Source organism: Abrus precatorius, unplaced genomic scaffold (assembly GCF_003935025.1).
Source record: "Abrus precatorius isolate BTA unplaced genomic scaffold, Abrus_2018 Scaffold2, whole genome shotgun sequence".
NCBI classification, from domain to species: domain Eukaryota; kingdom Viridiplantae; phylum Streptophyta; class Magnoliopsida; order Fabales; family Fabaceae; genus Abrus; species Abrus precatorius.
In genome coordinates, this window is record NW_020874362.1 from 20,571,085 (window position 1) to 20,596,712 (window position 25,628).

The following is a 25,628-nucleotide window of genomic DNA, read 5'->3' on the forward strand; positions in this document are numbered from 1 at the left end:
TCCATTCCCCAACTCACTCAGATTATGACATATATATGATCTAATGAAAGTGAATTTTCTTGTTCACTTGTTTGATTTTAGTTTACTTTTTCCTATTCAATATATTTTCACTTTTTTTTCTGTTTTTGGGGCCTCAATAGATTTGAGAACCTTATGCACAGAAATTCGTGCAAGAGGAGCATGATATTGTACTTTTTCTTTTGTTTTTATTCATGCGTACAAAAAATGTTGTCTAGCATAAACATGAAAAAATGCTGCAAATCAGTGGGCGTGAGGATGGTTTCTCACAAATCCATCCTTCCAAGTACAATAAATTTATTTATTTATTTTTATTTATTTTGGTCAACAAATTGCTTTATTTTTTATTCATTCACTTAGCAAATTCTCACTTTCGGTTTAATAGGGAAAAGAGGAACAAAAAAAGCTTAATTGGAGGGTCTTTCTGACCACATAGGTATGGCTCATGGCTTAAGAAGACAAAGTGACAGAAGTCTTGGCCCGTGAAGGTTGCACGTGATCGTAAAAGCCTTGTGACAATTAGTGTGCCATTGACACCTTATAGACCCACTCACGTGGATTTTTTTTCTTTTTTTCTTTTTTCTTTTTGGCTTTTGCACCAAATCTTGATTGATTACTTTCAAGCATAATTAATAATTTTAGTTTAATTGGTAATAAAATATAAATATTTAATGTTCTCATAGATTATTAAAGTAAAGTTAAAATTGTTTAAAACATTATACTTAAATTTTGTCCAATCTGTATGAAACAAGCAGGTGAAATGCGATGCATGCCACTTACCATTAACTAAATGTGGAGGGTAGAAATATAAAATGCACATTATGTAGTAAGCTTTTTCTTTGATTAGTCCCATATGGTTAATATTTATGCCTAGTTCCTATCTACCTTTAACTGGTCTTGTTACATAGTTCCATTATGGAATCTTTGTTGCTCTTCACTTTTTATAATTTGAATTAAGCGAGGAAAAATGATGCTATTATTATTGGGTTAAGCTAGGAAAACAAAGGAAAGTTGGACAAGACATGAGGTAGATTTGACCTGAGCCCTGATTCAGTTGGGTAATTATGAAGGGCATGGAATCATGGTTAAAAGTTAAAACACAGTAGTAGCCCCCTTAACTGTGCCTTTGTTAGGTCACATGCAATGACTCTGGGTATGTGGCAAGAAAATAGAAGCTCCACTGCCCCCACTAAACAAATTCTAACCAAAATTCACATAAAGGAAAACAAACTAGTTAATGAAAGATAAAAAAGAAAAAATAGAATGAATCATAAATGTCTAGGATTATCAAGAATATTTTAATGCTTGTATATTTTGCCCGCACAATTATTATTAACCTTGAAGTACTCTCCTTATATAAACATAACCGTCACTTGTTTTTATAGCAATACAAAGAAGCTCTCTTGTTTGTCTCTCTACCCCTCTCTGTTCCCTCCTGAATTTCTACTCACATTTCCACCAAAACTACTAAAATGAAGGGCTTGAGTTTCAGGGGTTTCACATACATGCTTCTCATTGCATTTCTCATTTGGTCTTGCAATTTTGAAGCCTGCATTGCAAGAAGAGGTAAGCATTGGAGTCAAAGCAGAGATGTCTCAGTTTCTCAGTTTAAGAAGAAAGGAAAAACTTATAGCAATGGTCACCACAACAAATACCATGGTGGAGGATCAAAACCAAAACCTCCATCTCATAAAACCACCCCAACATTACCAAAGCCTCCACCATATAAAAGCACTCCCTCACCACCACCAAATGATGATACCCCCCTAACTCCCCCACCAAAAGCTTACAATGGTGGACATTCTTCCACCTTTAATGTGCTAGATTTTGGAGCCAAGGGAGATGGAAAAACTGATGACACAAAGGTAACTCTTTAATCTCATTACACCCACCAAAAGGTTTTAATGTAGCTTCTGCTTACAAGTTAACATGCAAGACCAAGATTTTTCTGTTTTTCAAAGAATTCCTTGTTCCCATTAGAATTCAGGGGAATGCATGACTAAATTATGAAATTTACTCGGAAGGTGAGCACAAGGGGAGCATATTTTATGTTGCTTGGGGCTATAATTTTCTAAAATATTACATTATTCAGTATTCCTCCATTAGAATTTCGGGGAGTGCTCCTAAAGTACTTTCAGAAATGTTATTTATATTTACAAATTAGAGAAAAATAGGAAGAAAAGGGAGAGAAAGTGTGACAAAATATGTTATATGATAAAGGGAAATATAAAAAAAAACATTATTATAAAAATTTATCATGACAATAATATAATTCAAAAGATCTTTTGTCACTTGTACTCGTAGTTAAGCTCATGCAATTACAGAGTATAGCAGCACAGTTATTGTCTAGGAATTACATAAATCTTCAAAACTATAATAATATTGAAATTGCATTTAAAGTTAGAAAATTCAGTTTAAATCCAGCCCATGATTTTATTTTTATTTATTGGTTTTGGTAAAGTCGTCCATGTTAATATTTCAGTAACTTTCAATGATTTGGATTCAGCTAACCAAGTTGATGGTAAAATAATGTCATTAGGAGCATAAACATTTGTTTTCTTTTCGTCTTTTGTGTTTGGGATGTGTTGTCGAGTTAGTAATATTTGTCATTAAAGAAAGTTTACTGAGTCCATTGATTGAGTGCTGAGTAGTGAAAAATACAGAAAAGTGAAGACACGAGAACAAGCGGGGTGGGACCTACTTGAAAAATGATTCTCGTTACGACAGTTAGTTCATATTTCCTACAATACAATTTTTAGTTTATATCACACATAACGGTGGTTAGCTAAGCTTTTCCAAGTAGGACAAGCCTAGTCTGCAATTTATGATCTCAGCTTCACCTGTTCCTTAACATAGCATCTTTTTAACAGTTAGAAAATTTATTTAAAGATTAAAAACATTAAATATGCAAATAAAATAGCTTCACAAGCTACTATTAAATGTTTATTGTGCATATATTTTAGCAAACTCTTGAATTTAGTCCTATCTTTATATTTTTGTAAATTAGTCCTTTTTGACAACATAGTTCAATAAGAAGTTGACATATGATAGCATCAAAGTGAACCATATCAATAAAAATTTGTAAAAATGTAACAAGCATTTGAAGGGGAAAAACAAAAATTTTCCAAAAAAATTTTAAGGATAAATTATTATTAATGTATTTTCATTATTGTTGTTGATGTACCTCTAACCAGCTCTGCATTTTTGTCTTAAAATGTGATGCAGGCCTTTCAAGCTGCATGGGCTGAAGCTTGTAAGGTAGAGGCATCAACCATGGTCATCCCAGCAGAATACGTCTTCTTGGTGGGGCCCATTTCATTCTCGGGCCCATATTGTAAACCCAACATCATTTTCCAGGTAATATATCCACCCAAAGAAAGTAACAGGAGTATAAAAATAAACAGAGAGAGAAAGTTGCAGAGAGTAAAGGAAAGCATCAAGAACAAAAGAAAACTATAAATATAATTTAAAAATATTTATAATTCATTCAGATAAATAAAATATTAATGTTTAAATAAATAAAATTAAAAAATTTTAAAAAGTTAAAAATAACATGAATCATTTTTAAGGAAAAAAAGAGAGAGTTATCTAAATTCTTTTGGCGGACAAATTGACATACGGAGATAAATTTTCGAAAATATATGATAACTGGTACAAATGTAAAGTCTTATATTTTTTTTATATTTAATTAAGTAAATAAATGAGGAACTGATTAAGTAAATCATGCGAATTCAGAAGTTATTCAAATAAACTTCATTTGTAACTGTCAAAGAGGAAAACAAACACTGAAAGTGACTTTAAAAAGTTAAACGATAACAAGACAGTTAAATCTTTAACCAAGAAATGGTACACATGACAGAAAAAAAAAAGCATAAATAAATTGTCTCTTTCAACCACGAATATTCTAATGAATCATATACGACAGGATTAGGTGACCAAGGACAATTATAATGTTTTGTTTGTTAAAGAAGAAAAAAAATAAGCCAATTGTTGCAATTATTTATTTATTTTATTTTTACCTGTGAAAATACATATTTACCATTACATGTGATTGTCCCTTCACATTATGCACACTGTAGCAACCGACAATTCAGTTGTGAGTGATGTTAATAAGGTTATATTATGTCAGCTTGATGGCACCATTGTTGCACCAACAAGTCCCAATGTTTGGAGCAGAGGACTACTACAGTGGTTGGAATTTACTAAGCTTGTGGGTATCACCATTCAAGGTAAAGGTGTCGTTGATGGAAGAGGTTCAGTGTGGTGGCAAGATCATCCATATGATAATCCCATAGATGATGAAGAAAAGCTCATAGTCCCTTTAAACCACTCAGTAGGGAGACCCCCAATGCCGGTAACTTTAATTGTCCTTGCTTTCCACCTCACATACCAACTTTGGATTTGACTTTTTCTAAAGAGAGAAGATGTGTAAGTGAAAAAAGTTAAAAGGGTATATTTACTTTGATTTACAGTTAAGTCATATTTATAAACAATTTTTTTATGACACGTAATAAAAAATCAATGAATAGTAATTTTTTAACTTAAAATCTATAATATTTTATAATTGAATTCTGTATTCTTAATGAATACTTACTACATATTATGTATTCAAATTAGTGATAGATAAAGTTTTATTATTTTTTCCTTTACATATCTTCTGACTTCAGAGGGGTTAAATCTACAATTTTGATACTCATCTGGGCCTAATCATTTGCATTAATGCAATTGTGCTAGATTCAAAGTGAGATGGGAGGAAAAATGCCATTCGTCAAGCCAACTGTGAGGACCATTTTAAACCCTTTTACAAAACCAATTTGATTCATGTCTAGGAGTTATTATTGGAACATAATGAAATTGACCTTTATTATGCACAGGCACTGCGGTTCTATGGGAGTTTTAATCCAACAGTCACAGGCATAACAATTCAAAATAGTCCACAATGCCACCTCAAGTTTGACAACTGTAATGGGGTTCTGGTCCATGATTTGAGCATATCATCTCCTGGTGACAGTCCTAATACAGATGGAATTCACCTTCAGAACTCCAAAGATGTATTGATATATGGCAGCACTTTAGCTTGCGGTAATATTTCAATAAGTTACTGCACATTTCTATTTCATTTGAACACATTCAAAGGGCAATGTAGTAGATGGAGACAAGTTAAAATGAAAAAAAATAAAAATTCAAGACAAAAGAAGAAAACTAAAAGACAAAGTTTAGATGCATGTTCTATGATCCTTAAAAGAGAAAGACATTATCTTATCCTATCTACAGCCAAGTTGAACAAATAGCAACAAAAAATATCCCAATGTTTGTTAGTCATAAGCTACGTGGCACGTGTGGAGCCCAAAATGCACGCTGCATCATCCAATTGTACAGTACACCGTTAATCCATAAACATGAGCATTTGTTTTTGTGTTTCTTCAATCATTCTTGTCTTCATTAGAAAATAGAGCTTTTGCTTTACATCTGAAGCAAGATGAAAACTGCACATCCAGTGGTCCATTACATGCTGAGCCAAAACTTTCTGGGGTACAAGATTGCACATGGGCAAAAAAAACAATAGTAAAACACACTATGTAGACTTACAGACAATAAATAGTCCAAATAGTCCAAGTTGGTTAAGTGTAATTTTTTTATTTCAATAACTGCAGGAGATGACTGTATTTCTATACAAACTGGATGCTCAAACGTATATGTACACAATGTCAACTGTGGACCAGGGCATGGAATCAGCATTGGAGGTCTAGGAAAGGATAACACCAGAGCCTGTGTCTCAAACATTACTGTCAGGGATGTCAACATGCACAACACAATGAATGGTGTCAGAATCAAAACATGGCAGGTAAAATATGAATAATGCATTGTAGTTAGAATTATAAATATTCCTAACTTGAAGATTATAAGATGAATATTTGTTCCACTAGTTAATCAGAAAATTTGACTTCAAGATCATTTAATACTATTAAGTGGTCATTTTTTAAAGAGTCATTAGCCATTTCAATAACATCAGTCATTTTTTAAAACCTTCAACTGCTTTCTACATAATTTTTCAGGTAATGAGAAATTGCCAAACTGAATAGCTATTCTAAGAAGCGGTAAAAATTGTATTTTCTTATGGCCTACAGCCCAATCAATTAGACATTTGCGTGCTGTTATCAATGCTAAATATGATTCAATAAAATGTTGCAAAATGATCATTCAATCCAAGTACTCCCATCACTTTGAACATTAGAACTTGATGGAAAAGTATAATCGTTTACCAACTGAGTAACATGCATATCTGCAGGGTGGATCAGGCTCTGTACAAGGAGTGCTATTCTCAAATATACAAGTTTCTGAAGTTCAACTCCCAATAGTGATTGACCAATTCTACTGTGACAAAAGAAGCTGCCATAACCAAACATCAGCAGTGTCTCTGGCTGGAATCAACTATGAAAGGATAAAGGGAACATACACAGTTAAGCCAGTTCACTTTGCCTGTAGTGATAGCCTACCTTGTGTAGACGTTTCATTAACCACTATTGAGTTAAAACCAATTCAAGAACAATACCATCTATATGATCCTTTCTGCTGGGAGACTTATGGTGAATTAAAAACTCCAACAGTCCCACCAATTGCTTGTCTTCAGATTGGGAAGCCATCAAACAATCGGATTCAGACGGATCATGATTTATGTTGATCAATGTTAGATATAAATTCAAATGGTTAGCCAGCTAGATAAAGTATGTATATTGTAAAAATGCTACTATATAGGAAATTTTCTTCATTAGGGTAACAGTGATTTACCATTGTGAGAGTATACCGGCCCTGCTGTTTGCAAGAGGTCGAGAATAGTATAATAGGCAGCCTTGTAGCTGTGGCATATTGCCTGAGTGTGAGATATTATACCAGTGTTAGCATCTATGAATAAAAATATCCTTATTTATACAATTTCAGAACTAAGGAAATTTAATCAAATGAGAAGACTAAAGAACCTAATATGCTGTAGTTAGTGGTTTAAATTGCAGTCTACAATGCAAGAAAAAAGTAGTCATGCATTAAAACACACACACACACATACAGATGACATCAAACATGAGTAATGCGTATCGGTGTTTCTAGTACAACTCATCTCTCTACCATATAATTACTCTTGAATTTGGTCTTTAGCTTAACTCAATTCCTTTCATAAAAAAAAAGCTTAACTCAATTCCAAAAGTGCTTGTAAGGTGAGCATTGTTTTCGTTTATGGAAGACACAATCTCAATACACTCCCTTATGTTGTAGGATTGATTTTTTTTTTCAATTGCATTAGGAAAACCGTGGGACAAGATAGATTGCACTGAGAAAATCTGTGGAGTCAAGTTGATTTTTTATTTTTTTTTTACAGTCAACGGTAGCTCAATATTTGATTTATACCATCTTGAATTTGGATTTGGGTCTAACTGAACCCCAAAAGTTAGCTTGTAAGATGATGATTAACATAAACTCTAATCATATTTGTAGTCAAGATGGGATCTCAACAATTACAAATTACAGCAGAAAACCCATCAATCATGTGGTTCTTGTTTTTGAAGTAACTCATCCATAATCAATTACTTATCAAAGCACAAAAAGATTCCATCAACCTAAAGTTTTAGTCCTCAACAACTTGTAGCCTTCATTTTCGAAAGGGAGTATGTCAAAACAGTAGAACAAAGCAAAATTGCAATGACTTAATGATTGATGATAAACAGTTAGATCTAACATTTCTCTTCCACTCTTCATCGCTTTCTCGAAATTCAGTTTCAGTGTTGTATTACCACCTCACTCTGGCACCTCAATCTTATGAAAACAACAAAAAGAAATAAGAAATGTACAGTAACATGAAGAAAGAAATAATAGAGCAATAAAAGCAGTCAGTTCCACAACAACAATATGGGATCCAGTGCAAGAACATCTAACCCTACTTGGTTTCTAAATATTTGAAAAATTTACCAGAAAGATTTGTAGAAGCACCAAACTATAAATCTTAGTTTCCCATGCAATGCAAGGGCCCAGATAAACTTCAGAAGTCAACTATTAAGCACTACAGTAGTACACGGTATGGCTAAGTTTTACCTGCCAAAATAATATGATATGACCCTTTGTAACATAAGGAGAGGAGGGGACATATAAAGATGCATATCATTTTTGTGAAGTAAGAAATATAAAAACTAGTTTTTTAACAAACCACATGAGCCTTTGTCCATTCAAAAAGAGGAGGGAACAGAATCATTTGACTTGTCAGAATCAGCAGTTTCAGTGTTTCACATTTTGTAAGGGAATTGGATCCTCTCTGACAGGGTTCTTTGGAGTAAAGGTCTCTGCACATCTGCTAAGTGGGGGAAGCTTTTGATGTAAAGTATATATATATATAAAAATTAGTGGTTCCAAGAATATCAATACTGCAAGAATCTCAGTCCCTGATAGTTGTTGCGCTCAACAAGCATAACCGATGGGGATGGAAACACGCTGCCTGACATGGACATGACTTTTTTAATAAATAAATTAGGTTTGGACCTTAAAAAAATCTGTTTAAGTAAATAAAATAGGCATGTTTATAAAACTTATTAAGCCTGATAGGCTGGTCTGTATATATTATATAATTTTAAAATAAAACTATCAAAATATATTTAAATAATAAAGTTATTTAATAATATATTTTTTATATTCTTATATCTGTTATTATTAAATTAATATATTGTGTTATAATTTTATTTATTTATAATTATAATAAATAGTAATTATATTATATTAAAAATTAAAAATATTTATACATGATTATACATTTTAAATAATAAATTTATTTAATAATAAATTATTATATTTAAATATTTTTAAAAAATAGTTAAGTCTTTGAACAAGAATAAGACGTAATAAAAATTAAACGAAATAAAATTTAAAAATAAAATAATAAAATTATATTAGCATATTTTTTATACTCTTAATTTTATTATTATTAATTTAATTATTTAATTATTATATTAATATATTATGTTATAATTCTTTTTATTTATAATAAATAGAAATTACTTAAATCTGAATTATATTTTATTTGAAAGTAAAAATTTATAAAAAAAATAAAATAAAATAAAATAAAAAAATTATTATAATATATATATATATAACCAGATCATGTAGCAAATAATATAATTATAAATAAATTATATAATAATATATATTTTTATAACTTGCACATGTTTTAATTAAATTATTAATTAATTTATCAATTTATATGTAATATATAAGTATGTGTTTCAATTTATTGTATCAGTAATATTTTTTATATTACATTAATATTATAGTATAGTTAATTTTATATTTATTTGTTAATTTAAAATAACAAATTAATGAAACAAATAAAATTAAATATTTTGTAATTATTTTTTTAATTTAATAGTTATTATTGTTTTCATTTATATATATATATATATATATATAGCACATTAAATTTAAATTTTTTATATTAAGTTTTATCACATATTTTTTAATTAAGATAAAAATTTAGAAATATAAGTTATTTTAATTTAAATATAAATTTTAATAATTCTTTCTATGCTCATATGTTATTTTTCTGTATCTATGAATTTTATAATATAAGTATTTATCATCTATAATTTTTATAATGATGATATTTATTTACTTTTTAAAATATAATAATTTTTTAAGCTGATTTAATAAATTTTGTAAGTGTTATTTTTTGTAATTATTTTTTAATTTAATAGTTATTATTATTGTCATTATCTATATATATATATATTGCATTAAGTTTAAATTTATTTTTTTTAAATATAATAATTTTCTTTTAATTGATTCAACAAACTGTGTGAATGGTATTTTTTTTATCAATTTTATGTATTTATTATGATTTTATTTGTTAAATATAAGATGTTTTTAAATAAACAAAATATATTTCTAAAATAAAACTAAAATATTTACTATTTATATAATTTTAAAAAATAAATCAAGAAAAATATAAATAAATATTTTATTAATATAAAATATTTATAATTAATACTTAAATAATATTTTAAAAATTATTTATAAAATTATATAAATATTATTATAATTATTTAATAATTATTAAGAACATAGAAATTAAAAAAATGTATAAACTAATTTCATAATAAAATATTTATATTTTTATTAATATTAATTTTTTTTTGTAACAGACTTTGTTAACAGGCTTCAGGACAGGTCAAGCCACTTAAACAGGCCAGACCATGCCTAAAATAAAGCTTTTAACAGATAACAGGTCAGGCTCAGGCCTAATAATTATGTTACAAGACAGGTCTGTTTAGAGTAATGTCTGGCCTAACCTGACCTATTTCCATCCCTAGTTACCAAGTGTAAATTATAACTTCGAAGAGATTGAAAGATGATAACTCTACAACTTCCAAAATTGAGAAAAAGAATTATTCGACAAACTTTAAAATTTTTTTTTTTTTATATCATAAGATAAATATAATAATATTTTCACTCTCTTTGTACACGATAAATAAAATTTAATATTTTTCAATTAACTCACTCTTATTTAAATACTACAATTGTGCAGTATTAGAAAAAAATAAAAGCCTAATTCATCGTGATAATTTAATTTTAGAAAATATTTATTAAATTAATATAGTCTAGAAATTAATTACTATGATAGATTAATTCAATAAAAAAAATAGCATTTATAGTATATCATTTAATAAATTTAACATGAAAAAGTACATAAATTAAGTATACTAACTTATAAATAAATATTACACATATTTCAATGAATTAAGTATCTTTAACTCACAATAACAAAAAAAATAAAAATCATAAAACACTTAATTTATTACATTTACTACCGATAAAATTTATTTTATCATACATAACAGTAATATAAATCAAATTATTTTTTATTACAAATATAATATTTTTCATATTTATTACAAATATAATATTTTTCATAAACTAATTAAATATCAATATTAGTTAGCTACTTTTTTTAAATTCAATTGTCATATTAAATTTAAGTTTTATTTACTAAAATAATATGTTATGATAGTATAATAAAAAACTTTAAATATATTTTAAATAAGTTATTTTTTATTAATATTTTTTTCCACATTATTATTTATTTTTGTTTGTCATCCTTCTTTCTTTTTTTTTTTACTAAAAAAAAGGACAGAGAAGAAAAGCGTCACGTAAGTGACCTATCAACAAAGTGTATGTTGCTTTAATTAAAGAAAAAAAAAAGTTAAATGAGTTATAACTCAAAAGTTAAAAATTAGCTTTGAATTAAAAAATTGTGCCTAAATTGTAAAATAAATTGTCACTGAATAAGAAAGAGGATCCATATCTAGTCTTGTTAAAGCAGAACTAGACATTCAATTTTAAATTTGTTTGAACAAATTTAATTTTATTTAAACAAATATAAACTAAACAAAAAATAAAAATAAAAAAAATTCGCTTAAATGAGCTTAAAATTCGCTTAAGCATCTTTCATCCTTCCCGAGCAGCTTCCACTTGCATCCATTTCTCTCTTCTCTAAGTTGATAGAATAGACAAAAATTATGTAGAATTGCAACGGTCTTTCACGTTGCCACAAAGCTGAAATTCTAATAGGAACAAATCAACAAATCTAGTACTGTAATGGAATACCCACTTCGGATTGGTCAAACACCCTGTTAGAGGTAAGAAGAGAAGAATTATAATAATAAGAGGATTTTATTATTTTGTCACATCAAATACATGAATATAATTACTATTTATAATAGTGATATTACAACCTTCAAGTTATATTGAAGAATAATTGCTCCTAATTGCTCCTTAAATATCAAGTAGTTACAAACAAAGAATTATTAATCTTAACTAAGAAATTATGGTCTTTAACTCACACTAACACACATTCACTTCACAACATTTCAATTTGTAACTCATGTAAAACTTTATTCTTAATTATTATTTCTAACATCCTCCCTTAATTAAAAATTCTTAAAAATTCTTCTGCACTCTAAGTCTTTTTCTCAATTTTCTAAAGTCTTCAAACTTAAGTGGTTTGGTAAAAACATCTGCAACTTGATCTTGAGTCTTCACAAAAATTAGCTCCACTTCTTTCTTGGAATGCATGCTCTAATGAAATGATATCTCGTATCTATAGGCTTACTTTGCCCATGAAACACCGGATTCTTGGCAAGCTCTTGTGCGAATTTATTATCAATGTGAATTTAGTACTCTCCTTTCAGCCTTACAAGTAGAAAGTATGACAATAGGTTGCTTTTTAGAGTTCCAAGAAAAAGCACAATCACCCATGAACAACACAAATCTAGTAATGCTCTTTCTTTCAAATAACAAAGAATTCTCTTTGCAGCTTTTAAGTGAGTAGAGGTGTGAGCTTCCATGAAACGACTCACAACTCCAACCGCGTACAAAATATTAGGCCTTGTACTTGTTAAGTACCTTAAGCTTTCCACTAGGCTCTTGAAGATCGTGGGGTCTATCTTTTCTCCATCATCAAACTTCGACAATTTCAATCCACCTTCCATGAGTGTGCTCACAGGATTGCAATCAAACATCTTAAACTTTTCCAAAATTTCCTTTGCATACCTCTCTTGTGAGACAAAAATACCATTCTCCATTTGCTTTACCTCTAATCCTAAGTAATAGAATATAAGTCCCATATTTGTCATCTCAAATTCATAAGACATAACTTTCTTGAAATCTTCAAATAAAAACGGATTATTGCCAGTAAAGATAAGATCATTCACATAAAGGAAAACAAACAAAACATCACGATTATCAAAAGTTTTAACATAAAGGGCATACTCATATTGACAACAGAGAAATCCATTGTCTTGAAAGTATTTATCAATGTGACTGTTCCATTCTCTCGGTGCTTGTTTTAATCCATATAACACCTTCTTCAGCTTCAAGACCTTTTCTTCTTGTCCCTTGACTATAAAGTCCATTGGTTGTTCAACATAAACATTTTCTTCGATATAACCATTCAAAAAGGATGATTTGACATCAAGTTGGAAAATTTTTCATTTCATTTGAGCTACCAATGAAATAAGAAGACGAATTGTCTCCATGCAAGCAACTAGTGCAAACACTTCATCATAATCAACTCCATGTTGTTGCCTATAGCCTTTAGCAATGAGCCTTACTTTGTATCTTTCTACCTCTCCATTGACATTCTTTTTAATCTTGAACACCCATTTTACTCCAATTGCTTTATGATTCTTGGGAAGATTTGATAGTTCCCAAGTGTCATTTTTTTCAATGGCTTTGATTTCTTCCTCCATGGCTTTTCTCTACCTTTGGTTCTTCATAACTTCATCAAAATTCATTGGTTCACTATCAACAAATAAACAAAACAAATCATTTATCATTTCAGTTTCATCATATATTTCTTGGAGACTTCTCATTTTTCTTGATCTTTCACTTGAACTCTCTTTAGAAGATTATGAGATTTCATAAGTTGGTAAAAGAGGTGGAGTAGAAAACTCACTCGGTGGTTGGCCTCCTTCTTGATCTTCTTCTTCAAAGTATGGAAAAAAATCATAAGTGTTGTCTTCTTCCTTCTCCCAGTTCCAAGCTTCTTCTTCATCAAATTCAACGTCTCGACTCACTATTATTTTGCCAGTGCTTAGGTTGTACAGCTTGTAGCCTTTTGAGTTTGCATCATAGCCAATGAACACATATTTCATACTCCAATCATCAATCTTCGATCTTCCTTGGTCTGGTACATGAGCATATGCAATGCTCCCAAAGACTTTAAGATGGTCAACTTTTGACTTCACTCCACTCCATGTTTCTTGTGGTGTTTGATCTTTGACATTTCTTGTAGGAGAGCGATTAGACAAATAAACTGCACAAGTAACAGCTTCGGCCGGCCCAAAATTCCTTGGACATATTTTTAGCTTTTAGCATAGATCTTGCCATATTCAAAATAGTTCTATTTTTCCTCTTTGCTACCCCATTTTGTTGGAGAGTTCTAGGAACCGTTAGAAGGCAACGAATCCCATATTTTTCACAAAATTCATTAAATTCCTTTGACGTGAATTCGCCACCTCTATCGGATCATAGAGCTTTGATTACATAACCACTCACCTTTTTTACAAGTGCTTTAAAATTTTTAAAAGTTACAAATGCCTCATATTTTTTCTTTAAAAAATAAACCCAAGTCATCCTGCTAAAATCATCAATAAAGAACAAAAAATATTTATTTTTACCAAACGAGGCAGGATCGATTGGACCACATACATCGATGTGAACAAGTTAGAGAGGCTCTTTTGCTCTTAATTCGACTTCTTTAGGAAAACTCTTCCTTGTATGCTTGCAAACGAGACATGCTTCACACAATTGATTGGGATGGTTGATGGAAGGCATCCCTTTCACCATCTTCTCATCTCCTAGAGCCTTGAGTGCACCAAAGTTTAAGTGCCTAAATCTCTTATGCCAACACCATGATTCATTTTTGTGCTAGTCTTCAAACATTTAGCTTCAATAGTCTCAATGTTTAAAATGAACATTCTGTTTCTTGACATAAACACCTTGGCAATCAAGTTAGAATTTTGATCTCTAAGCCACAAACAACAATCTTTCATAAGGATTTCATATCCCCTCTCAACAAGTTGTCCCAAACTTAAAATATTACTTTTTAGTTTAGGAACATAATAAACATCCATAATCAGTTTGTGAGTATCATCTTTTAAAGAAATTAAAATGGTACCTTTTCCTTGGATTTGCACCTTGGAAGAAATGCCAAAGGAAACATTCCCTTTCACCTTCTCATCCAACTCCAAAAACTTTTTCCTGTAACCACACATATGATTACTTGCTCCATTGTTAAGATACCATAAGCATTTGTCACACTTCTCTTCATTGTTAAGTGCTAGCAACAATGTTGGCTCTTCATCTTCTGCTTTCTCTCCAATAAAGTTGGCATTCTCTTCAACATTTGTTCTACACTTCCAAGAGTAATGACCATATTTGTGACAATTGAAATATTCAACATTAGATTTATCATACCTCCTTTCATATGGCCTACCAAAATTGTCTCTGCCTTTTCCTTTTCCCCTTCCACGACCTCTAGTAGGTTGATAATCATCTCTATTGTCAAAATTATCACGATCTCCTCTTCCTTGACCATGACCACGTCCCCTTCCTTCCTCCTCTTCTATGTCCTCGTTGATTTTTTTTCTCCTCTATTTTCTTTCAGAGAGACTTTGGTTTTAAGAACTTGCTCCAAAGACTCTTCTTGTCTTTGATTAAATCTCTCTTCATAGGCTTGAAGCAAACCCACCAACTGGTCAACAGACATTGAGTCTAAATCTTTTGACTCTTCAATAGCACAAACCACATAATCAAACTTTGTGGTTAAGGAGTGAAGTATTTTTTTCTACTACATGAACATCTTCCACCTTTTCTCCATATCGCTTCATTTGGTTTACAATAACCATTACTCTATTACCAAAATTTGAAATAGGTTCATATTCATTCATACGCAAGGATTCAAACTCTCCTTGTAGAGTTTGTAAACGCACCTTTTTGACCTTGTCAACCCCTTCAAGGTTCATTTTTAAAATCTCTCAAGCTTCTTTAGAGGTGGTTGCATTAGACACTACCTCAAACATGGCTTCATCTAAGCCTTGATGAATAAATGCAAGTGCTTGTTTATCTTTCTTCTTTTGCTTTATCAAAGCATCTTTCTCATTGTGACAAAACAGCCTTATCTTGAGGCTTATCATAACCTTTCTCTACAATCTCCCAAGTATCTTGAGATCCTAGTAAGGCTTTCATGCGTTGACACCAATTATCATAATTTCCTCAGGTGAGACGTGGAAATTGAAACATATTTAGGCCATTGTTTGCCATCTCTCCACTTTCAAAGTGTTTCACTTAACTCTTGAAGTGTTTCTCTCAACTCTCAAGATTGAATTGAACTCTAATACCACTTTGTTAGAGGTAAAAAGAGAAGAATTATAATAATAAGAGGATTTTATTATTTTGTCACATCAAATTCATGAGTACAATTCACCATTTATAATAGTGACATTACAACCTTTAAGTTACATTGAAGAATAATTGCTCCTTAAATATCAAGTGGTTACAAACAGAGAATTATTACTCTTAACCAAGAAATTGTGGTCTTTAACTCACACTAACACACATTCACTTCACAACTTTTCAATTTGTATATCATGTAAAACTTTATTTTTAATTATTATTTCTAACACACCCCACCCATATCATATCAAATGCATCAAAATCTGAGTATGAATTGAGACTCCTAACAAAAGTGAGTGGGAAAATGATAAGATGGCTCATCACTGCAAATATTGCCTTATCCTTTGAGTTGAGACTGTAGTAGCCGTATGATGATGAATTTCTAAGGTTCTAGCACCACTTTCTGTCCCATTCAAAATCTTTAGGTACAAAGAAGGATGTTTTGGAATTTAAAGAATACAATAATACGAGAGTGTGGAGAAGAGAGGAATAAATAATAGATGTGGGTATTTATTTATACACTGTGAGCACCATGTTTAGTATAACGTTAGAGGATGTAGAGTGAATGGCCATGGAAATGAGCTTTGGGGAGAGAAGATGTTGTATAATTTTAAGATTTATTTTTCATCATTTTTATTTTGTAGTTTAGCTTATATTTGCTTACGCGAGACTAAATTCGCTTAAACAAATTTAAAATTGGACACCTAGTTTTCGCGTTAACTAAACTGGATTCGAATTTTAAGAAAGAGAAGAAAAATGAAATTAAATAGAAGCGAGCATTAAAGAGAAGGAAATGAGAAAGTGAATTTTGTTTGAAATTTTTAATATGTTAGCATTATTTCAGTGTATTATTTTTTTCCTTTTAAAAAGTTAGCTTATTTTTATTATTTTATTATTCACCTTGTTGGTGAGTCTTAATTTTTTGTTAAGAAAACTTGTGTATTTTCCTTAATTTTATATTAGTAAAGAATTTTTACTACACTAGGTCCTATGAATTTTTTCCAAATTAATAATTTTGTGTATTTTGTAGTTTATTATGTTATTCTATGCATGATTGGTAGGTTCCTTAACATTTTGTGAATTCTATTTTAATTGCACAAGAAAAAAAAATCTATATTGCTTACATTTGTTTGTTATTATTTGTTATCTTTCTTCAACAAATTGGCATTATAACTTTTTGGTTAGATTTTGCTTTACATTGTTAAAATAAGTGAAGGTGAATCTTCATCATGATTAAATTGAATCCTACCGATTATTTAATTTGGAAGTCCAAAATGGAGAACTTATTATTTTACAAATATAAAAAAAATGTATGATCCTATCATAGGTTGTACTAAGAATGGAGGTAAAACTAAAGATAACTAGAAGAGAATAAATAAATAAATAAATAGTATGGTGAAGACAAAACAAAAGATGGAAAATGCATAGAGTGGGGTTTTCATATTTGTATTTGGTTGTAAGAAAAGATAAGAATGTTTACATGCATAGATATGAAAAAGGTAACCTCTATTTATAGGCTTAAAAGGGAATATGATAGAGTTTGTGATTGGATACATTTGCATTAGGATAACATATTTTGAGGAGAAATTACGACTTTGATGAATAGCTTATGGGTTATACTTAAAAATTATTATATTTAATAAAATTCCCTCTAATAATTGTATTTATTTTTCCACTATTAGGCCAACCTTATATCTTAGCAATGTACCATTGTTGTGAAAACTATTTAACACATTTATCATGATATAATTACAATAGATGTTCAAGACATGCAAGATTGAAAAAAAAAATGATTGCCAAATTCTCTGCATTTATACTTTGTATGCTTTCACCTCTTTTGTGATACATTTTTTAAAAAGTATATATGGACATAAAGTTATATATTTCATTCAAAAATTTAATTATTATTTTAACATGTATAGTGAAATTTAAAGTATAATAATTTTAACTGTTATTTATAAATGCAAAGAAGCTTTTAACTTTGTTATCTCATGTATACTTCACACATGTACAATTTAAGGCACATACTGGTTTCTTTGTTGGATTGTTAACTCTTGTTCTTTCTATGAAATTGTTCTTGACTATACGGTATAAATAAACATATAATTTTAAAAAAATATGTTACAGGATTAACATTAAATATTATAATTTTAATAAGAAAATTATTTATTAATATTTTAACATGTTTTGTTAAAAACAGATTGAAAATATTATTTTTTTATGGATTAGTTGAATGGGCTTTGGGATGATGCCAACTTATTATTAATACACATTTGAAATTCCAACATGCTTTTAAATCATATTACAACTAACAGTATCACAGAGTAACGTGGATCTGTTGTTAATTAACTGTGGACCAAACACCCTAGATTACATCTTACTTAATTTTTACTATTTAAAAACTATTTTTCACTTAGATCAAATCTACAATAATTTGTGCATAGTCTAAAGTGGCTATATTTAAGTTAAGAGCAATGCAATTAGCGAGTAGTAGTAGCAAATTTGAAATGGATACTTCCTTTGAACACTCAAAGATCACTAATTTTTGTTGTTTTCATTATGATTAATGTTCTTAACATAAGTTATGTGTTGAGTTAATGATATATTTTTATTTTTACTTTTATTGGATGGATTTACGATGTTATTTTATGATGAATCTCTGTTTATCTGCAGAATTTTGCACATGTGTGATTGTATTTTTTATTTTTATTTTACATTTGCATTTGAAATGTGGTGTGAATTGTGTGATACATAGTACCATCTATGGATTTGTAATTTTAGTTACTATGATTATTATTATGTGATTTATTATTTATATTTTTATTTGTTAAAGTTAAATATTAAGCATGGTTTAAAATTATAATTTAATTATATTAATTTTAAAATATATTAAATTATCAATATACTATCATCTTCTTATAGATGAATCATCAAAGAAATCTTGAATTGTATATAGGAATTTAAAGACTTCAAATGGAAAATGTTTATGTTGTATGCTTTGTAGTGTATTACTACATAACTAAAATTCATCCTCAAAGTAAGTGAATATATCGTCCATTAACCTTAGATAAAGAAAGTGTTTGAAAAAAGATAATGAAAGGTCGTAAGATAATACAATTAAGCCATAGGAAGAGACAATAGGCTTTAACCAACATAACAGGTCTCTATTGAAGAACTAGTAGCTAAAACACTTTACATCTTAACACATAATGCTAGTAATCAAGATATTTAATTTTGGTTTCAATGCTTTGGTGGAACTACTAGTCGACATTTTCATCGTGTGCTTCGATCAATAATTGAGTTAGAAAGAAAATATTTCAAACAATCAGATAGGTCACAAATTCTTGTGGAAATTCTTGAAAGTAATCGATTCAACCATTTTTTAAGGTAAAATATATTTTTTATAAAAATTTAAAATATGTATGATAAAACATATATTGATAACAAAATGTTAATGTTAAGATTGTGTTAGAGCAATTGATTGCACACATGTTCGAAAAAAAATGTCATAAACTAAAACTGCAAAATATCATGATAGAAAAGTTTTTTCAACACAAAACATATTGGTTACATGTTCATATAACCTAAGATTTACTTATGTTTTATTTGAATGAGAGGAAACTACATCTAATTCAAGAATATTAAAAGATCCACTACGCAGAACAAATTGTCTTAAAATACATAAAGATAATTAAAAAAAAATTTCTTCTCTCAATGAATACATATATGTTAGTAATAATATTATTTTTCTTAGGTAAATATTATATTCTTGATGCTGGATTCATGTTGAGAAATCACACCATTTAGATCAACTCTTTATCATTTAAAAGAATTTTTCCCTAGAAATCTACCTCGAACACTTCATAAATTATTAAACCATCTCGTAATTGCTCCAAGTTAAGCACACTTAACCTTGGAGTTCTTAAGTGATGGACTACCAAAAAGTAAATGTATTTTGTTGGTATAGGTAGTATTAATCAATTCCTTTTAAGTTATCCTCAACTGTATAGTCTTATACCTATATAGTCTTAGGATTCCTCTCATTCTGATATATGATCGATTCATTCATGTGTCCCTTGTGCTGGAAGCCTGCTAGGAGCCGCTCCTTGTTCATACCTCATTGCACTAGTATTATGTTAATAGTCTTTTCCCTAAACTACTACCTTCAATGGTCATGCAAGGTAAAGGAAAAAAAAACATAAAGCACCTATAAGTCTGTTAATTTAATAACAATTGGAAGAGAACTAAACTTGGTTCACCCAATTCTTTATCTTATTTTTTATCCTATAAGTCCATTTACTACATGTGTTAATGTCGCCTACTATGTAATTATTTATGAAATTCTAAGAAAGGAAAATTCTTAACATATATTATATGCACTAGAATAAAAATCAATCACAAACAAAGACATAAATTATTATTAAATGTAAAGATCACATAAAGTCATGTAAAGGGTTCATCACAGCCCTAGTTATGAGTTTAGTTATTCATCGTAAAGTAAGCAATCAAAACAATTGTAAATAAATTCATAGGTATAAAAGAAAAATACAAACTAGAAAAATCTCCCAAGAGAAGGGGATGGAAAAAGTCATTCTTCAACTCACTCTCGATCACTTGATTGGATTCTGAAGGAACTTTCTTTGTTTTTGCTAATGACCCTCACTCTCAATGACTCCAAGTACTGTAAGAAGTGTGTCAAAATCAGAATGTTTAAGTCGTAGCACTCAAGGTTCTTTTAATAGGATTTTGGATCTACCAGAGATGATGACTGTTGCCTCAAAGAGATATGATGATATGACGTATCTTGAGAGAAAGATATGATTTTCCAAAATTCAAATTCAAATTCTTCCTTCACGGGTCTGTGAAAAAAAAATCCACTTTGGATGCAATAGAAGAGAAGCACAGTCGTGCATATTCTTGAAGCATGGGTATGCTTGCCCTACTTGCCTATCAATTCATGCCCAAAATGGTTCAATAATCTATTAGAGCTCTTAGTATGTCAAACTGAGATAATCATTAGAATAATTAGTGCAAAAATCATTCAAATAAGGAATAATTATATAAAAATAGGTTGCAAAAATATGCGAAAATACAAACTTATCAAGATCTTAATGAATAGTTGATTGATGAGGTGGATGAAGAAATTGGCAATTAGAGTACACCTCAAAAATCATATCTCAATAGATAATGAAAATGAAGAGCATACTCGTCTAAGAGAGAATTTGAGAAATTTTATACCTCATTCTATGTGAAGAGTTATATTTTTTGACTTATGTATTTACTTGATATATTTTGACTTGATGAATTTTGCAATCTTAATTGGTATATACATTTTTTTATATGATGCATATGTTTTTTATTTGAATTTGAATTAAGATCTTCCATTTAAGAATTATCTCTACATCTGAAAGAGAGATATAGACACCACAAATGGATAATGTTCTTGTTTATGTTTTTTACATCAGTAAAATGAAAAAAATAAGGTGGGTGAAAGTTTTATAACAAAGGCTTATGACTTAATAACTACAGAGTTACAAGAAAAATTTAACAAATCTTTTAAAAAGATAAGGTGAAAGGTTAATGAAAGTTATTGAAAAGAGTTTTACCAAAAATTAAACCTCACTAACCCTCCCTTCCCCTTCTAAATATAACTCACAAACAAACCCTAAAGATCTACCCTTTTTAGAAGAATACATGACCACAAGATAGTGCTTAAGTAGTGATTCAATCCTATTAGTTGCAAACCTCATAGATATTCAACAAGCCAAAAGGATGTGATTGAGAAATTGGTGAAGGAAATGATAAGTCCATATTTTGATGTACTTTATGGCTTATAATTTTATAATTGGAGTTTATTTTATAGAGGTTTCTCACTAATTTTAATGTTAATTTTTGTAGATAAGCCTAAGAGAACCATCAACGCTTTTTGGGAATATTCTGAGCAAAAACTTGAATAATTTCAGCAGGTTCTGCACTTATGCATGATTGTGCTTTGCAAGCTATATGGGTGTGCTTCGTTGTCTAGCACTGTCGTGCTGGATAAGGGTGCACAGTCGTGCTAAATGAATCTACGTTCAAAAGTTTAAATTCAAAAGTCAAAACCTTATGGGAGTTTTAATCCAAATTCAAATTCAAAATTCAAATAAAGATTTTAGTTAGGGATTTTAATTGTTGATAAAACTGATTAGAAAAGATAGAGCTCAACTGACCGAGAACTCATGACACATTCTATATAAAGAGGCCTTAAGCTCTACACAAAGGGACACTTTTCTACTTCATTCTACACTTCTCTACACACAATCTTTCCCCTCTTAGTTTTGACTTATTTGTCTGTTGGGAGTTATTGAAAATCATTGGTAAAGACAACGAGCCTCCCTTCAGAGTTCAAGCTAGTGATTGAGCACTCCTTGAAGAACAAGAATTCTTTTTATCTTTTTTTTCCTTTTGAGTTTTTCTTGTTTGAATTCTCCTTTGTGTTTATGAATTTGTTCTTCATGCTTTTTGTTGTTTGTTTTGTTATGAGTAGCTAAATTCATAGCTAGGGCTATGACAGATCCTATTACATACTTTGTGTGATTTTTACATTTAATATTTTGTGTTTGGTTTTTATCCTATTGAATTGAATTATTCATGTTAAGAATTGATCACCCTTAGCATCTCATAGTTTATTGTATCGTAAGGGAATGTACCACATGTAATTAACGGAATTATAGGATAAAACGGGACAAAAATTAGACAAATCAAACTTAATCTTTCTCTTCTAGCCACTATTAAATTAATAAACTCATAGGTTCTTTATACTTTCTCTACCTTTTGCCATGCATGATTATTGGGGGTAATCACCTAAAGAAAATAATATTAACATTGCATGATCATTAAGTGATAATAGATTAAGCATGGGTGGTTGATAAATACTAAAGAAATTAACATTAGAATTAAACTAAAGAAAACATAGAAAGGTGTAATAGGTAAAACCCTATACCCTAAGCTTCTCTCATCCAATTTTTGTCAAAAACCTCCTTTGTTTCTTTTAAACTAGTTTTTGAATTTAACTCTTTTTTATTTTAATCCATTACACATCCTTTCTGTTTAAACAATCGAATTAAGGTATTCTTGATAATTGAAAATAATATCTGTGGGATGATAACTTAGGAACTTAATTCTAAAACCCTTTATTACTTTTTGATGGATACACTTGTCTACAAACAAAAACTCTTGAATTCTAGAGTAATTCAACATAGTTCATCTTCATTTATACTACCAATCATTCTAAGGTATTCTCTAAGTTGAATCTTAGTGATGAGTATCATCAAATCAACATGAAACTAGAACATGTGAGGGAAATATCATTATATACACATTTAGTTCAATATGAATTTGTTATCATGTCTTTTGACAGTGTGATGAATGCTACATTTTTGTAGCACTTGAAATGATATGTTCTGTATTCTTTGACAATATTCTTGTTTATAGTGAGACTAATACACTACATTTACAAAACTTATAAATGATTTTGATCATTTTGAGGGCTAGCCACTATTATATTAAGATGAGGAAATGCAATTTTTTTTTTCAAAAAATGTGGAGTTCTTAGGGAATTTTATATCTATAAGAATAGCAATAAACTCAGGTAAGGTAGTTAAGAAGTGACTTGAACCCCATGATGTGAAGCAACTGATCAACATTGAAGGCTAGTAAAATACTATAAAAGGTTGATTAGAATATTTAGTACGATAGCAATACTTTTAACTAATTAAAGAATGATGCATTTCAATGGGAAAAAATGTCTCAAATGTCTTTTAATTTACTTAAGGATATGTTAACCAATGCTCTTAGAGTAATTTATTATTATTACCTTATAAATATCTTACAAAAGCAATTTAAAGTAAAAATAGAGGCTCCTAAAATAGAAGTTGTCCTTATGCAATAACAACATTTGATTGCACGTATTAGTAAGGTATTGTTACCTAAAATCATTTATTATTAGTTTACGACAGAAAACTGTCGGTTTTAATGCATGCATTTAGTAAATGGCATCAATGCCTATCATTATAACCTTTTATCATCTCAACAAATTAACATAGATTGAAGTACTTATTGGAACAACACTTGTCTACACTAAAATAATGTAGATAGGTAACTAAATTGATCGGACTTCAATATGAAATAAAAAAAAATGTTAAAAAAGATAAAGATAACTTATTAGCAAATGCACTATTAAGAGCAAATCATGGTAATTATTTCGAGTGGTAGATTCTAGTGTATCCATTGATCTATGAGAAGAAGTACTAGAAGAGTTCAATAAAGGAGCAAGTAAAATGACAAGCATTCTATGATCCCAAGTACTACAGTAATAGAGTAGTTTTACTGAGAAAAGAATAACATTATAATAACCTAAGGTCCCAAACTCAGAGAATTGATGTTACAATGGATCTATTCATCACACCAAGGAGGTCATTTAGGCATTAAGACAACTCATCAAAGAATCATGAAACTACTCTATTGAAAGGGTTTATTAAAGGATATAAAGATAAGTTTATATGAATTTGTGAGACCTATTTGTAAATATAAGATAGTGGCATCACTAGGCTTGCTACAACCTTTACCTATATGAGAGGGAGTATGGTATAGTATAGCCATGGACTCCATTGAATGGTTACCAAAGTTAAATGGTAAGGACATCGTTTGAGTGATAATAGATAGACTTAGTAAATATGTGCACTTCATTGCACTTGGCCATTTATTTTCAATTTCTCTTTTAACCCAAAGTGTTTTGAAGGAAATTTATAAACTTTATAAGACCTATCAAATATATTTAGGGATACAGATCCACAACTCACTAGTGTTAAATAAATAAATAATAGTAGTGATGTTTATTGTTTCTACACGTTATATTTCAATTTTCAATTGTCCTAGTCTTTAGGAGTTTGTTGGTGTTTTATGCAGATCATGGGTCCTATTTTAGTGCTATCTTTTATTATGTATCAACATATATCAAGGCTTTTGTTTTTAGAATAAATAAGAGTGTCTTTTTATTATATTCCTTATTTCTATTAGTGGTATCAAGAACTAGTTGATCCTATGACACAAGAGGTTTGAGAGCACACAAATAGAAACAACAATCCATGGCCACAAATTCTAACTTCGTGCAAGCAGCAATTTCACGATTTGATGGTGATAAATCCATATTTTACCAGTATTTTACTTTAGTTTTAATGCATTTGATAAAGAAAATATGTAAGAAAAAACTAGAAAACTCATAAAAATAATAGAAAGTTCAACGTCTTTCCTAATTACATAGTTGTTTAGATTTTAGGAATTTTTTGTGTAAAAAGTAATGATTTAATCATATTTTTGTAGGAAATTCTAAGCTAGGTTCATAAGATTGGAAGATCAAGGGAAGGATAGAAGAAAAGTAGTAAAAATTGAAAGCAAAGAATAAGGTTTGTTGAAGCAAGAGCTGGGCGTGATCACTTTTCTTGGCAAAAGTGATTGTTCCAGAGCCTAACATTGAAGGATGACCTGTGCGTTATCACTATTACTGATGATAGTGATCGTTCCAGAGAGTTTTCAAGCATAGGAAGGTGCATGTTATCACTTTTGTTCACAAAAGTGATTGTTCC

The 25,628-nt window shown here is 29.6% G+C and overlaps 2 protein-coding genes across 2 annotated transcripts; one reads left to right on the forward strand and one right to left on the reverse strand.

The window, feature by feature from the left end:
- Nucleotides 1-1,490: 1,490 nt before the first annotated feature.
- On the forward strand, nt 1,491-6,861 carry LOC113858920 (polygalacturonase At1g48100-like). The gene is made up of 7 exons (XM_027491723.1): nt 1,491-1,883; nt 3,244-3,378; nt 4,106-4,372; nt 4,753-4,797; nt 4,893-5,100; nt 5,673-5,863; nt 6,308-6,861. The coding sequence occupies exons 1-7, from the start codon at nt 1,491-1,493 to the stop codon at nt 6,698-6,700; spliced, it is 1,632 nt and encodes a 543-aa protein (XP_027347524.1). The 3' UTR covers nt 6,701-6,861.
- A 7,571-nt stretch (nt 6,862-14,432) lies between these two features.
- Nucleotides 14,433-15,575, reverse strand: LOC113859596. The gene is made up of 2 exons (XM_027492326.1): nt 15,405-15,575; nt 14,433-15,203 (listed from the first exon to the last, which is right to left on the reverse strand). The coding sequence occupies exons 1-2, from the start codon at nt 15,573-15,575 to the stop codon at nt 14,433-14,435; spliced, it is 942 nt and encodes a 313-aa protein (XP_027348127.1).
- Between the last annotated feature and the right edge of the window lie 10,053 nt (nt 15,576-25,628).

Coding starts and splice junctions, on each gene's coding strand:
- LOC113858920 (XM_027491723.1), top strand. CDS start 1,491: ATGAAGGGCTTGAGTTTCAGGGGTTTCACATACATGCTTCTCATTGCA. Junction 4,373..4,752: donor TAGGGAGACCCCCAATGCCG/GTAACTTTAATT, acceptor CAATTGTGCTAG/ATTCAAAGTGAGATGGGAGG. Junction 5,101..5,672: donor TGGCAGCACTTTAGCTTGCG/GTAATATTTCAA, acceptor CAATAACTGCAG/GAGATGACTGTATTTCTATA.
- LOC113859596 (XM_027492326.1), bottom strand. CDS start 15,575: ATGAACCTTGAAGGGGTTGACAAGGTCAAAAAGGTGCGTTTACAAACT. Junction 15,204..15,404: donor AAAAGGTGGAAGATGTTCAT/GTAGTAGAAAAA, acceptor GAAAGAAAATAG/AGGAGAAAAAAAATCAACGA.